The sequence below is a fragment of the Pithys albifrons genome, chromosome 10 (assembly GCF_047495875.1).
Source record: "Pithys albifrons albifrons isolate INPA30051 chromosome 10, PitAlb_v1, whole genome shotgun sequence".
Lineage (NCBI taxonomy): Eukaryota > Metazoa > Chordata > Aves > Passeriformes > Thamnophilidae > Pithys > Pithys albifrons.
Genome location: NC_092467.1, coordinates 4,874,303 through 4,887,620, shown reverse-complemented (window position 1 = coordinate 4,887,620; position 13,318 = coordinate 4,874,303). Strand labels below are relative to the sequence as shown.

General features: G+C 48.8%; 1 protein-coding gene across 4 annotated transcripts in view; it reads right to left on the bottom strand.

Annotated features, from left to right (window-relative positions):
* NMNAT2 (nicotinamide nucleotide adenylyltransferase 2) overlaps positions 1–13,318 on the bottom strand; it is a 37,090-nt gene that overhangs the window by 16,981 nt on the left and 6,791 nt on the right. For all 4 annotated transcript variants that reach the window (XM_071565916.1, XM_071565917.1, XM_071565918.1 and 1 more), the window contains 2 exons: positions 8,707–8,777; positions 7,932–8,061 (listed from right to left, as the gene is read on the bottom strand). In XM_071565916.1, coding sequence (XP_071422017.1) covers positions 7,932–8,016 — 85 coding nt within the window. In that variant the 5' untranslated portion in view covers positions 8,017–8,061; positions 8,707–8,777. The remainder of the gene's footprint in view (positions 1–7,931; positions 8,062–8,706; positions 8,778–13,318) is intronic.

Here is a 13,318-nt window from a genome sequence, read left to right as displayed (position 1 = left end):
CGCCCTGGTGTGTGTCGTGCTGCTCCTCGGGCTGAGGCGCGGTGGGATCACAGCCCTGCCAGGAGCAGAGAGGATTCACGGTGCTCAGCTCCCCCGTGGAGCAGAGACAGGAGCGTTTGTCTGGCAGCTCTTTGCTGGTCTTGGGCTGCCTCCACAGGGGCTGAGCCCCAAGTGTGAGCCTGACCCTTGTTTTGCCTCTGCTGGCAAAGCATCTGGAGATGCTGACCTTGGTTGGGATCTGTGCTGGCTGAACCAGGACTGTGCAGGCAGGAAACATCCCATCTACAGAGATGCAGAAAGGCCAGGGGGATGGTGGGGATGGCATGGGGTGGCAGAGGCAGCCACAGTAGGACTTCAGGACTGTTGGTGACACCAGAGTGATGCCACATTCCCATTACCACAGCTGTGTATCAGCGAAACCCTCTCCCTGTAGGTCTGTGCCCAAGACCCCACAAGAAGCATCAGCAATATATTTGCACAAAGCACAGGTTTCAGAAGCAAAGCTACACATTTCAGCATCCCAACCCAGCTTGTGCTGGGAAAACTGGATTTTCTGCTTTCCCTTGCCAATAAACCCTAGTGAAATGTTATCTCCTCAGGGAAGGCTTAAGCTCAATTAGAGGCTGTTGGATTCTTGATGAAAATAGAAACCTTTGTGGAGCAGAGGCTGAGCAAGTCCTTCCTTGCCTGGCTCAGAGATGGGCTCTCCACCCATCCCATGGGAAGCTCCTCTGCCTTTGCTTCCTATTCCAGATCCAAAACAGACTTATCTCACTTCATCATCTTCTCCTGGGGCAAGCCTTACAGCGGCTCTTGAAAATAGATATTTCTAAAGACTCTGGGTTTTTCTGTTCCCAAATATTAATTTAGCAGTTTTCTGCTGGTATGACCAAACTGCATCCAGCAGCTCAGACTTACTGAAGGAAAGTAGTTGATGCTGGAAAGGGAGAGGCAGAAATGAACTCCTGACCTGAGTTGTCTTCTCTCAATGTGACATCAACACGTGCAAGCAATGCTGCTTTGAGGGGATGAGACCTGTGTCCTGTCCCTGCTTAGTTTTCAGGGCTGTGATGGAGAGTGTAGACTTTGTCTGGCATAATTCTGAACACTGGTGGAGCCGTGGGACTGCTTAGATTGAGGGTTTATAAATGCCAGAGAGGTTGTGCTCATCTCAAAATCCAGAGGTGCCCCAACTTTATTTCTGTCTTGGGCTGATTTTTCTATCCTAGAGGTTGTTGAGTCTTTCTGTAGCTGTTTTGGATTCCCCAGTCCCAGGTGGAGGTTGAGGTCAGGGTTAAGGTTAGGTTTTAGGTTAGGATTAAGATTGGGGTTGCCTGTGCTGCACACTCAGCCTTTCTGAACTATCTTCTGCTTGGCCTTCAACCACAAGCCGTGGGATGTGTTCTTGACCCCAGCTCTGATGCACCTCTGGGTCTCCTTCCTTGACTCAGGGGATCCCTTGCAGGCCCCCAGCCTTGCTGCCAGAAGGGATTTTGGAAGCCCAGAGCATGCAGAGATGAGGATGCCTATTTTGGGCCAGCTCAGGACCCACTCCTCCCCTGACCCACAGCAGCCTGGCAGGGAGAGCAGGGATGTGACTCCCCCCAAGTGCACCAGTCAGGAGAGGTTTAGTGAGTTGCCCAAGGTCACACAGGAGATGTGGGCTGACACTGGTGGGGTTTAACATGCAGCTAATCAATACAGCATTGTATGGGCTGCTATTAAAAAGCATCAGGGAAGATGGTGAGGGAGGTGAGAGCATTATAGTGAGTGCAAATGGTTTTTAAATAGAAGCAGAGTCCCTGTCTCTCTCTTGAATGAGGTTGTAGCACTGGATTTCTCACTGCCAAGTTTGTTTATAGTCAGTGGAATTAAAAGATGGGACGTGGCACATTTTGGGAGGTGGCATTGTCATAGAAACAATGTGATGTCTTACAGACCGTAATAAATACTCCTGAATATTTAAGAGCTTATAAATGTTTTAAAAGAATCCCTGTGTAGTTATTGATGGAGTTTAATCTTGTGCTTGGGAAAACTCCTTCTCACTTTGGGTAGTAAAGAGGAGAGGAAATGCTTGAGATGCAGGAATATAAAGGGTGATAAAGGCTGTGAAGAAAGGAGTCTGTATGGGGTGCAGTGATGGGAATGTGGCATTACCTGATCTATAATGGCACATAAAAGAGCTGTGGGTGCTGCAGTCCTGCCTGTGCTGCTCTGCCCTCCCGGCACAGCACCCAAGAATCTGCAGTTTCAGCATGTTTTGGGCAAGTGCTGGGTGTGGAGTCATGTTGGTGACTCACCCACCGGTGCACAAGGCTGGGCCGAGGGGTTCCCTCCCTGCCATCATGTGGAGCCAGGAGCACTTGGGGGTGGGCACAACCTGCCCTCCCAGGCCCCTTACACTGATGAAGGATTTCAGCTGTTTGCTGTGCTTTCAGCTGCCTGGATGGCAGCAGGAACTTCTCTGCTGTGTTGCAGTGTGAGCACAGATGCTGCAGCTCCCCTTGTCCAATAAATCAGCCTGGGTGTTGTAAGATCTGTCCTGGCTCTGCCCTGGCTGGGTCCTTGCTGGTGCTGCTGAGCCCCACCAATGCCATGTGGAGCCAAGCCAGGGCTCAGTCAGGCTCTCCCTGTCCATCACATCCTCCCAGAACTCCACTCCACCTCCCGCTCCATCGATCACTCCAGCTAATTACATGTCCAGATTCCAGCCCGGAGAGGAAATGGAACCAGGAGGCAGCCTTGCAGGGGCCCAGACTTCTTACTCATGTTGCAGGCAGCAGAGCAAAGCCTCTCTCAAGCTCCTGATGAGCTTTTGTTGGATGGAGGAGGGGTGGAATTTTGCTTCTGGACATTTGCAGATGTATTTCCATTCAAGCAAAAGGGGAAAGGGTGAGCTGTCATTCTGCTTGGGCATTTCTCCTGGCTCCATCCCAGGCAGCAACACTCTCATTAAACTGCTCTGCAGTTCAGTCATCTCAATCAAACAGAAAAAGTGATTCTTGAAATTCAGGGTCTTACAACAACCCATCAGAAACAAAAGCCTCAGCTCCTGCCTCTTCATCCCTGTGTACTTACAGAACTCTGTCCCTTCATCTCAAACCAGTCTTTATGGGATGCAGCAGCTCTCAGTGCTGCTCCTCTACAAGGACTGCAATGGGTAATCAAAGAGCAGCCTACTGAGATTTTTAATTGCTCAAATTCTCTTAAGAAGCCAAAGGGAGAGTTTTACTTCTGGTTGCAGAGTCTCCTTTCTTTGTTTTCTGTCTGAAATCGTTTTTACCCAGCTGTTTGTTGGGATATAAACCCTCCTCAATAATGGATGTACGTAGGATCTAGGGAAAAATTAATTCTAAGTAGACAAAAAGGGAAGAATAGCAGAGATTTGCTGACTTTCAGGATTCAACTTATCTACAAGCAATGTTTTTCTGTGCAAGTCCAAGTCCTGGCACTGTTTGAAATTAACTAAGTGAGAAACTCTGTGGCTGTACAGGTTTGAAACATCTGAGGTATCAAGACTCCCTACAAGAAGGCCACAACTGAACATCTCACAAAGCCCTTCCTCCCACAGGAGCACACCTGGAGCAACCCATCATCCCATGAACCGACACAGAGGAGATGAGAGTCAGGATACAGGCAGATGCTACAGATACAATTGCATCACATATTTGCTATTGAATGTTTGATAGTGCCCAAAAAAATAAAAACTCCAGCAGTTAATTGGCTCACTCTCCAATACTGGAGCACACAAACCCCAGAGCCTCTGACCTTGCCTGGTGGTGCCTTTAATCCCAGTATTTTACCCCAAGTCCCCCTTCAAACTGAACCATGGGGTTTTTTGACTAAAAAAATATTCTTTCTACCTTGCTCTGCTGCCCTTCGGGTTTCAAGCTCTTGAGCACAGTTGTGTTGGGCCTCCCTGAGCTGGGACAAGGTGGGGAAATGATTTAGTTGTCAAAGCAAGCACAAAGCTCGTTGCCTGGCAGAGTTCCAGCACCGGCTCCAGCGCATTAGCAGAGCTGCATGGATTAGATTCTGCTTTTGACATTGGTTCCTTGGCTTTTGTCCTTTGGGTGGCATCGCTTGCACGGAAAGGAAGCAGGAGGAGAACTGTGAGGAGGCCAAGATGGAGGGACGTGTCCTTTAGGCAGCAAATCCCGCTCTGGGATGCTGAAGCCAACACAGGGATGTCTCAAAGAAGGTTCCCCTCCTGAGCTTCAGCCCATGCTCAGAGTTTCTCTGAGTGTCAGCAGGAAATCAGGGGGAGTGGGACGGAGCCGGGTGTGTGCTGGCCCAGGTGAGCATCTGGGCTCCCTGCACTGAACACTGGTGGGGCTTTCACGGGGCTTTAACGTGGGGCTTTGGTCTGAATCTTACTTTTCTCCAATTACTAAGACTTTTCACATGGACTCTGCTTTTCCTTCCCTGTATCTCTTCAGGATATAAATGGAGTTCCACTTCTGGTTAAAGGCCACCAATGTTCGTGCCAAGCTTTAGAAAGAAGCTCTACCCCATCTCTCCTCCTACCTTACCTTCCCACCACAGTAGCACCCCAAATTCTTTCCCATAGACACAAAAAGCTAGAAAATACAACAAATTTGTGGCTCAGAACACACATACATCCCAAAGCACAGCAGATACCACAAATAACTCCAAGTGTTTTCAGGACTATGTGAGTCTTTGTGTAAGGTAAGGTAAAGAAACAGCAAAGTATCTGACCTCCTTTTTTGTTATATATCTTATGCCAAGTATTAATTTATATGTATGATACTCATTTTACATACACTGACATGAATCAACTTCATTTGTGGGGCCCCAGTGACCCAGAAATGTGGCTGGCAGAGGATGGAGGGAGCCCTGTTGAGGTAAATTCAGCTCCACACAGATATAAAGGTCAGTGGTGTGTTGCACTTGCAGATTTGGGCTTGTAAGAAGAATCCCAGCTTTCTGGAAACCCAAAGATAATGATGAGTTTTAAATTCACATGGCTGGTGGAAAAGAATAACCCAGTGGGAACCTTTCCCCCACTAGAAGAGTCTTCCACATAATTAACCCATCTCCTATTCAGGCAAAAATCCTATGGGAAAAGGTTGGCTTTTGGCCTGAATAAAACATGGTAAAATCCATACTGAGAAAAAGTGATGGTTGACATATAGTGGTATGTCTGCAGTGACATACTCATGCAAATCCTGTACTTCTTTTTGGCATAATTAATGCCATGTATCAAAGAGATAAATTGTCTCTGTGTTAAGCAAAAAGTCCTTCTATCAGGCTCTCAAACTCCAAGTATTTGTCTGAATGATAAAGACTGTTTTTTCACAAACTCAGCAGTTTGAAATGCAACACTTACAGGATGGAGCACTGTTTTGGTTGAGCTCTACAGCACAGAGCTAGAAGAATAACACAGATTTTGGCTGAGATTGCCATGGCTTCATGTAATTATTCTTTTAAACTTGGGAGGAAGTGTTTCTCAACTAAAAATAATCAGTAATTTAGAGGTTATATCCTGTGTCTTTTCCTTGTGGAAGTCTCATTTGTTCCTATCAGGTATCTCAAGACTTAAATTCCAGGATTTCTACAAGATACATGCATAGAAAAATTCTACATCAAGCCATCCTCTTTGAGCTAAAACATGTCTTCCTGAAAGATGTCTGAGTGCTCATTTACAGCCTTCAGGTGGTGGAGAATCCAACCCCTACCCAGGTACTTTCTCCTACTACTTGATTACCCTCACTCAAACCCATGCACTGCATTTGTAGTTTGGAGTTGTGCAGGATCAGAACCTGCTCCTGGCATGTCCCCAGTGCTATTTCTGCTGAATAAAGGAGCCCCCTTTCACCATGTGTCACATATCCCTCCCCCAGGCAGATCAAATTGCCCCTTAACATCTTAAAGAATGGATCTAGTGAGCCTCTCTAGTCTCTTGCCACAAAGCCTGGCTCCTGGAGCTGATGTAATTCTTGTCACTGTTCCTCCGAGAAGGGTTTTGCTAATGCTGTACATGAAAATAATACAACCTTTCTTTCTTTGCTCAATATTCCCCTGCCTCTATCTGCAAGGATCACATTTGCTGCTGTATTTACAGCACCACACAGAATCTGCATTCAGTGGGCTGTGTACAATCCCTCCTCAGTCCTTGACACCGCCGCTGTTTGGCAGAAGACATTTGCCTGTTGTTTATATTTGATGTGCCTCCCTCCTCGCTGGACATATGACTTTGCATTTGACTTCACTGTTTGAACAAGCCCTTTTTATCAACCACCCGAGTCAGGCAGCACAACTGTCTCATTACCATACCATGAAATGCTATTCTGACCTCTCTGGGGTCATCAGCACTTTTTACCAGTAGGGATTATATATTTTCTTTCATGTCTTTGATAAAGATACTGAACAGTACTGAGAAAAAAACCCCAAGCCTCATTGGGAGTCTTTAAGAACACTCATTGCATACTAATATCTCACCAATCCTTATTTTCTAAAATATGTCATCTTAGTGGTTTTTAGTCCACTGAATAAGGGCTGCATTGATATTTTTGGTATTGTTTAATCAAAATGGGACTAAAAGTGCATTACAGAAATCTCTTTCATCAGTGGTTGCTTCTATCCACCAAGTCCCTGTAATTTCATTGAATTATTATTTTTATTTTTAAATAGTTCCTCTTAATCATTGTTGGCAATATTTTTTAGCTTAAGGAATAGGATTTTTTGAAATTTCAGATATATTTTTGCCCAGGACCACATTTTTCTGGCACTTATGAAATGGAATAACAATGTTGCATCTAGAAAGCCATCATTTTCTAGCCTGCTGCCCAACTCGTTATGGTCTACAAAAACAAGGTCTAACACAGAAACATCCCAAGCTGATTTCAGTTATTTTTGCACTTAAGAACTTATGTACAGCATTTAGAAACCCAGGGATGCTCCTTCAGTGGTAGCACAAGACCTTTGCTATCTGCTCCCAAGGCTCAAATTTCCTATCAGATATAAAGGATGGATCTTGTCTCTGCACACCAAGAAGCGATATTAGAGGAGCTGGTCTTTCTATTCTCATTTTTTTCAGTGGTCTGCAGTGGACTCTTCACCCTGGCAGGACTGCTCCCCACCCCAGGCGAGTCGCTGCTTGCACAGGGATCTCCAGGCATTTTGAGCTTTACCCGAACCGTCAGTATTTATGGCATGTCAGACTGCCTTTGATGGAGACTGCCCTTCCTCCCTCCCTTCTTCTCTCCCTCCCTCCTTCCCTCTTGTCTTGCCTGAGCAGGCTGTAGCGGTGATTTCAGCATCCCCATCATCTGTATCATCGCACAGATGCTCACTAATATCCATCATCTCACACAAACATTTCCCATTCCTTAAACTCGTATCAATCTAAACGTCGGGTACTCCAATATCTCCATTAAGTGCCTATATTTTTGTTGACTGCTGTACCTCGCTGTGGCCGCCTGGTTCTACCTCCTCCCTGGCCAGAGATGGAAGTGCTGCAGCGGCCGCAGGCTCGCAGACCCAAGGGCTGAGCGGATAAACACGGCCAGGACCGAACCCGGGGGGCGCGGGGGCGGGAGCGTGACAAGGTCACTGAAGAGGGGCGACCCCCACTATGTGAGGGGGACAGCTCTCAGGGGTGGGAGACAGCCTCTAGGGATGGGGGCCAGGGCGTAGAGGCCCAAGCGGTCCCGCCCGCGGCTCGTTCAGCACCACCGGCCGCGGACAGCGCCCGGCCCGGCGCGGTACCCGCAGCGGGGCTGCACCCCGAGCGCACCCCGAGCGCAACCCGAGCGAACCCAGATCACACCCAGATCACACCCTGAGCACACTCCGATCACACCCCGAGCTCACCACGAGCACACCCCGAGCCCTCCCAACCCGCCCCCATCCCCACCGCGCGGTGCAGTCCCCCGCCTGTCCCCCGCGCCTCCGCCGCGGGCACTGACCGAACATCTGGATGTGGCCCTTGGTGATGGGGTTGAAGCTGCCGCAGGCCAACAGGATAACGTGGGTCTTGGTGGTCTCGGTCATGGTGCGGCCCTGCCCGGCCCCGCCGCGGTCTGTGGCTCGGTGCGGCTGCGGGAGGGAGGAGGGAGGAGGATGGAGCGGGGCCGGGCGGCAGCGGGGGCGGGGCCGCGGCTGCGGGAGCGGAGACGGGGCCGCCCCTCGGCACGCACAGCCCGAGGGAGCACCCGGAGGGGTCCTACACACGTGTGTGAGTGTAAACACACGTATGTGTGTGCACACGTATGCACACCCCCCACGGGCACACATCCATATCCAAGGGTGCAGTGAGAGGCATCCGCCCTGGCAGAGATGCGCCGATGCACACATACATGGACACGCATGTACACATGGACACACATCCACGCATGGACACACATCCACAGATGGACACACATCCACATATGGACACGCATACACATATGAACACACATCCACACATGGACACACATCCACAGATGGACACACATCCACACATGGACATGCATCCACACATGGACACACATCCACAGATGGACACACATCCACACATGGACATGCATACACATATGAACACGCATCCGCAGATGGACACACATTCACATCCCTGCTAGATGCACATGCATGTACACGTGTGCACACACACTTGCACAGAGAGGCAGCAGTAACACACTGGCATCCCCCAGACTGAGATGTAACAGGACGTTTAACCTGGAGAAAAGGAGGCTCAGGACTGACCTTATTGCTCTCTACAACTCCCTGAAAGAAAGCTGTAGCCAGGTGTGGTTCAGGCTCTGCTCCCAGGCAACCTGCAATAGGACAAGAGGACATAATTTTAAGCTGCACCAGGGAAGGTTTAGGTTGGACATCAGGAAAAATTTCTTCACATAAAAGTTGTTTAGACATTGCAATAGGCTGCCCAGTGAGGTGGTGGAGTCACTGTCCCTGCAGGTGTTTCAGGAAAGACTGGACGTGGCACTCAGTGCTCTTGTCTAGTTGGCATGGTGCTGATTGCTCATAGGTTGGACTTAATGATATCAGAGGTCTTTTCTAGCCTAAGTGATTCTGTGATATGCAGGGCTCAGTGTTCATGGCCAAATTCTGCCACTGCCTGGTGACCCCAACCACAACCCTCCAGGCCTGCCAGCTCCTGCCATGCAGCCGGATCCCTCTGCCTGCTCTGTTTTGTGCTGGAGTTTGACCTTAAACACCAGTGAAAGGTCAAGGTCGCCTTTTCAGGTGTGGGATCTGCACTGCCTGGCCATGGTGAGGATAAAGTCTGGCCAGCACTGTCTGTCCCTCTTCCTCGGCTCCCCTGCTGGCTGCCGGATGGGTAAGTGATGTAGTAAATCAGCTGTCACTTAGCAACCACCGTCTGGGGAGCGCGGTGGGTTTGGTGCGGGAGTGACGCCTGCAAGGCTGTGCAGTGAAGGTTATTTTACTTTTTTCCTCTCAACGTTTCCCAACCTGGCCTTTATTTTCTTTTCTTTGCTGCTTTCCTTGGTATGTAGGTGCATATTTCCTGTGGCTGAAGACAATCCCCCCAGCTGCAGGATCCAGGTGTTCCCTGCCAGCCCTCCTGGTGATTGCCGTGTAGTGCTGGAGCACCCCGAGAGCCCCAGCCCATCTGGGCTCCAAATCCAGCCCATGGTGGCAAACAGCCATCTGCCATCTGCAGAGATGGTACAGCGGGACAGAGAGAGGGCAGAGGAATGATTAGCTTGGGTTTGCTCTCTCAGGAAGGAAAATGGAGAAACACAGTGACTTGCCTACTCCGGCACTGGGAGCTCATATCAGCACTGCAAAATTGTTGCCTGTAGGACTTGAGAAGAGAGGCTACACCTGTTAAGCACACCTGAAACATCCCCTGTGATTTGTATGTATGGCCAGACTTTGTGAATGAAGATTTGAGAAGGGCTCTCATAGAATCACAGAATCAATTGGGTTGGAAAAGACCTCCGAGATCATCAAGTCCAACCCTTGGTCCAACTCCAGTTCCTTTACCAGATCATGGCACTCAGGGCCATGGCCAATCTCAGTTGAAAAACCTCCAGGGATGGGGAATCCACCCCCTCTCTGGGCAGCCCATTCCAATGCCTGAGCACTCTCTCTGCAAAGAATTTGTTTCTGCTCTCCAACTTCAATTTCCCCTGGCAGAGCTTGAGCCCATCGTGCCCCCTTGTCCTATTGCTGAGTGCCTGGGAGAAGAGACCAACCCCCACCTGGCCAGAACTTCCCTTCAGGGAGCTCCAGACAGTGCTGAGGTCACCTCTGAGCCTCCTCTTCTCCAGGCTAAACACCCCCAGCTCCCTCAGCCTCTCCCCACAGCACTTGTGCTCCAGTCCCTTCTCCAGCCTCGTTGCTCTTCTCTGGCCCTGCTCCAGCCCCTCAATATCTTTCCCACATGGGAATATCTCCCCAGCCTGTGCAGTGGATTGTTTAGGCAAGGCACAGTGTGCTCAGAACTGGCCCCACTGCTTAAGTCCCAAGGTCCATCTGCCACGGCCGAGCGAGGTTGGACACTGACAGTGAAGTCCTCGGGACTGTCACAGCCCCCGGTTACTGACCAGGCTGACCCTGCTGAGCATCCCAGATCTGATGGGATGGGATGGCAGGGAGGCATTTAATGCCAGGGGATGGTCCCCACTGAGACTCGAACTCAGGTCCTTGGGATTGCCTGTAGGACTTTAGAAGGGAGGCTACACCTGAAACACCCCCTGTGATTTACACCAATGGTAGTTCTGCACATGGATCTGTCTAGTTCTTGCCCACAAGCAGCAGGGCTGTGCAGCAGAAGGCAGGAAGATCGTGGCTGTGTTTGCTGGGGTGAGGGATGGGGACTCCTCACCTTGTCCCTGCCCTTAGGCTTGGGAGGAGGAAGAAAAACCTTCCAGCTTGGTGCTTTTTAAACTGACAGTCTGCAAACTCTTTAAAAGAACCCAAATATGTTGGAGAAAAGTGCAATTAAAGGGGCTTAAACAATTTGTGAACCCACCCCAGCTCATTTCAGAGCCATTTCTGTCCAGGGCTAAGAAGTGGGTTCAGTTCTGCTCCCCACATGCCAGCCACGTACCTCTAGGAAATGTTTTCAATGCAACAATGCACCTAAAAAGACAAAGCCAAAGGCCTTTCCTTGAGAATTAAGGAACAAAAGATCTTGCACTGAGAAATTGGTCACTTGGAGGCCCACTTGAAATAAAACACCTGGTTCCCACAAAAGCAGGTTTTTAATTTACACCCATTTTTGAGATATGACCAAATGTATCTAACCAGAACTCAGGGCTGCAAACCCAGCCCCTGGGAGGGAAGGGATTTGCAAATATAAGGAAGTCAGACTGAGGTGGCAGATTGGGCCAGGCTAAACTGGCCCAGCTGAACCAGTTTGCTTGTGGAGGAATTGCACAGGACAGTAACTGGAAGCACTAGGGATAGAGGCTGGTTGAGCTGGAGGGAACTGGCAACTCACAGTGACCAGGTCAGAGGCCACATGGGATGGGACAGCCTGGCCCAAAGGGGGACATCTTCCCTTTTGGATGACCAGAGGTAAGAGCAAACATTCAAACAAGGAAGAAGTAAGCAAAGCTGAGGAGCAGCTCAAAGAGATGGTCTATAACCAGGGTCTGAAAACTCCTGAGTAGCCTGGGGAGCTTCTCTCAGAGCTTCATCATATCCTGGAAGCAGAAGCCAAAGGGAGCCATGGAATAAATCTGGAGGTGTGTGGAGGTGGCAGATCCTACACCCTGTTGTTGTGGCCTCTGCAAACTGATCCCAAGGGCTGTGCAGTGTTTCTGGGACACTGGACTGACGTTTCAAGGTATTTCCTGGGGAAGGTCAGCTTGGGAACAGATTTCTCTCTCCCCATATTCAGCAGTGGAGCCCTGGCCACAGACACAATGAGCTCTGCAGGCCTTTCAGTGTCTGTGGTTCTGAGGTGACAGCTCAGGAGGGATTGACCTGCACATTTGGGATCTGAGCTGGGTGTGCAGGATGGGGCTGTGAGGCAGAGCCCCTTGGCCTGGATCCCCAGGAACAGCTGCTTGCTCTCTCCCTCCCAAAAGGGATTTAGAGTATTTAGGGTGAAATGGTACTTATTTCCAGAATCTGCAGTGCTTATTCTCACAGAATTGGAAGGAAATCTATTAGATACTTTATGAATTAGAAAGATTAAAAGGGATTTTCTATAGAAGTGAGGCCTATTTTATTATTTTTCTTTGTTCTAAATGATGTTTGCAAGGGAATAATGAAACCTCTACACAGCTGAAATTCTGGAAGTTTTGTGCACAGGCAGTATTTGGTAAAATGAGGTTGTAATTAGGGTAAGATGAGGGTTTTGTCACTAACAATTAAAAATCTAAGTAGTATAATCTGGGATGACAACAAATACACTTTAATCATGATAATGTAATTACTGATTAGGATGAACAGAGGACAAAATTAAGATTGTTTAGGTATCTTCATACTTTGTTTCTTCCTTCACCTTCTTCAATTACTTTTGAGTGCTAATTTCCCACATTCACAACATTTTGACTGAAATAATCACCAAACCTGCAGAGCATCTCGTGTTTCATCATTCAGCTATTGAGCTGTACTGTCATCTTTTCTTTAACTCAGGTTTTCACCCTCAGCAGCAGGAAAATGTGATGTCTCAAAGACATAAAATCCAGGGTTTGGCACAGAGACAGAAGGATGTCCAGTAGCCACATCTGCACATGAAAACAAGGGGGGAGTTGGTGCACACAAAAGGGAGACCTTGGACACTGTGAGCCTCACAGGATATTCCTGGACAATTAAACATATCAGTGTTAATGAAGAAGGACGGGAGCAGGCTCTGATGTGGTCCATTCTTGTCTTAAATGACCTCGAGGAAATCTCTTCTGTTCCTCTGATTACCTGTTAAGAGGGGGTGGTCCTTGCTTTCCTCTTAGGGCAGGCTGAACAGGTGCTTTGAGGATAAACACGGCCAAGGGCTGTGAAATGCTGAGCTTGTATCGTGACAGAGATCATCAAATGATGTAAAATGGATTTGGGATTATGAGACTTTCCCTCTGGAGACCAGAGCAGCTTCACCCCCGGGAATTTTGGCTGAGTTGCTGGCTGGGGTTTTCCACTGGGTTCACAGTGTCTCTGGTCTACCCACCTCCTTTGGCATCAAACCCTTCCTGATGATGTGCAATTAACAAAATGGTAGCTTGCAGTCAATAACCCACTAATGACAAAAATGACAGTAGGAGTTCACCTCTATGAGAACTCTTCTTTGAAGAGAAGACTTTTACCACAAATCTCATGCAACAAAATTAAGGGGAGGTTGACTTGGGGCTCCCCTTAAATTGAAGTTACACTCCTTGCTGTG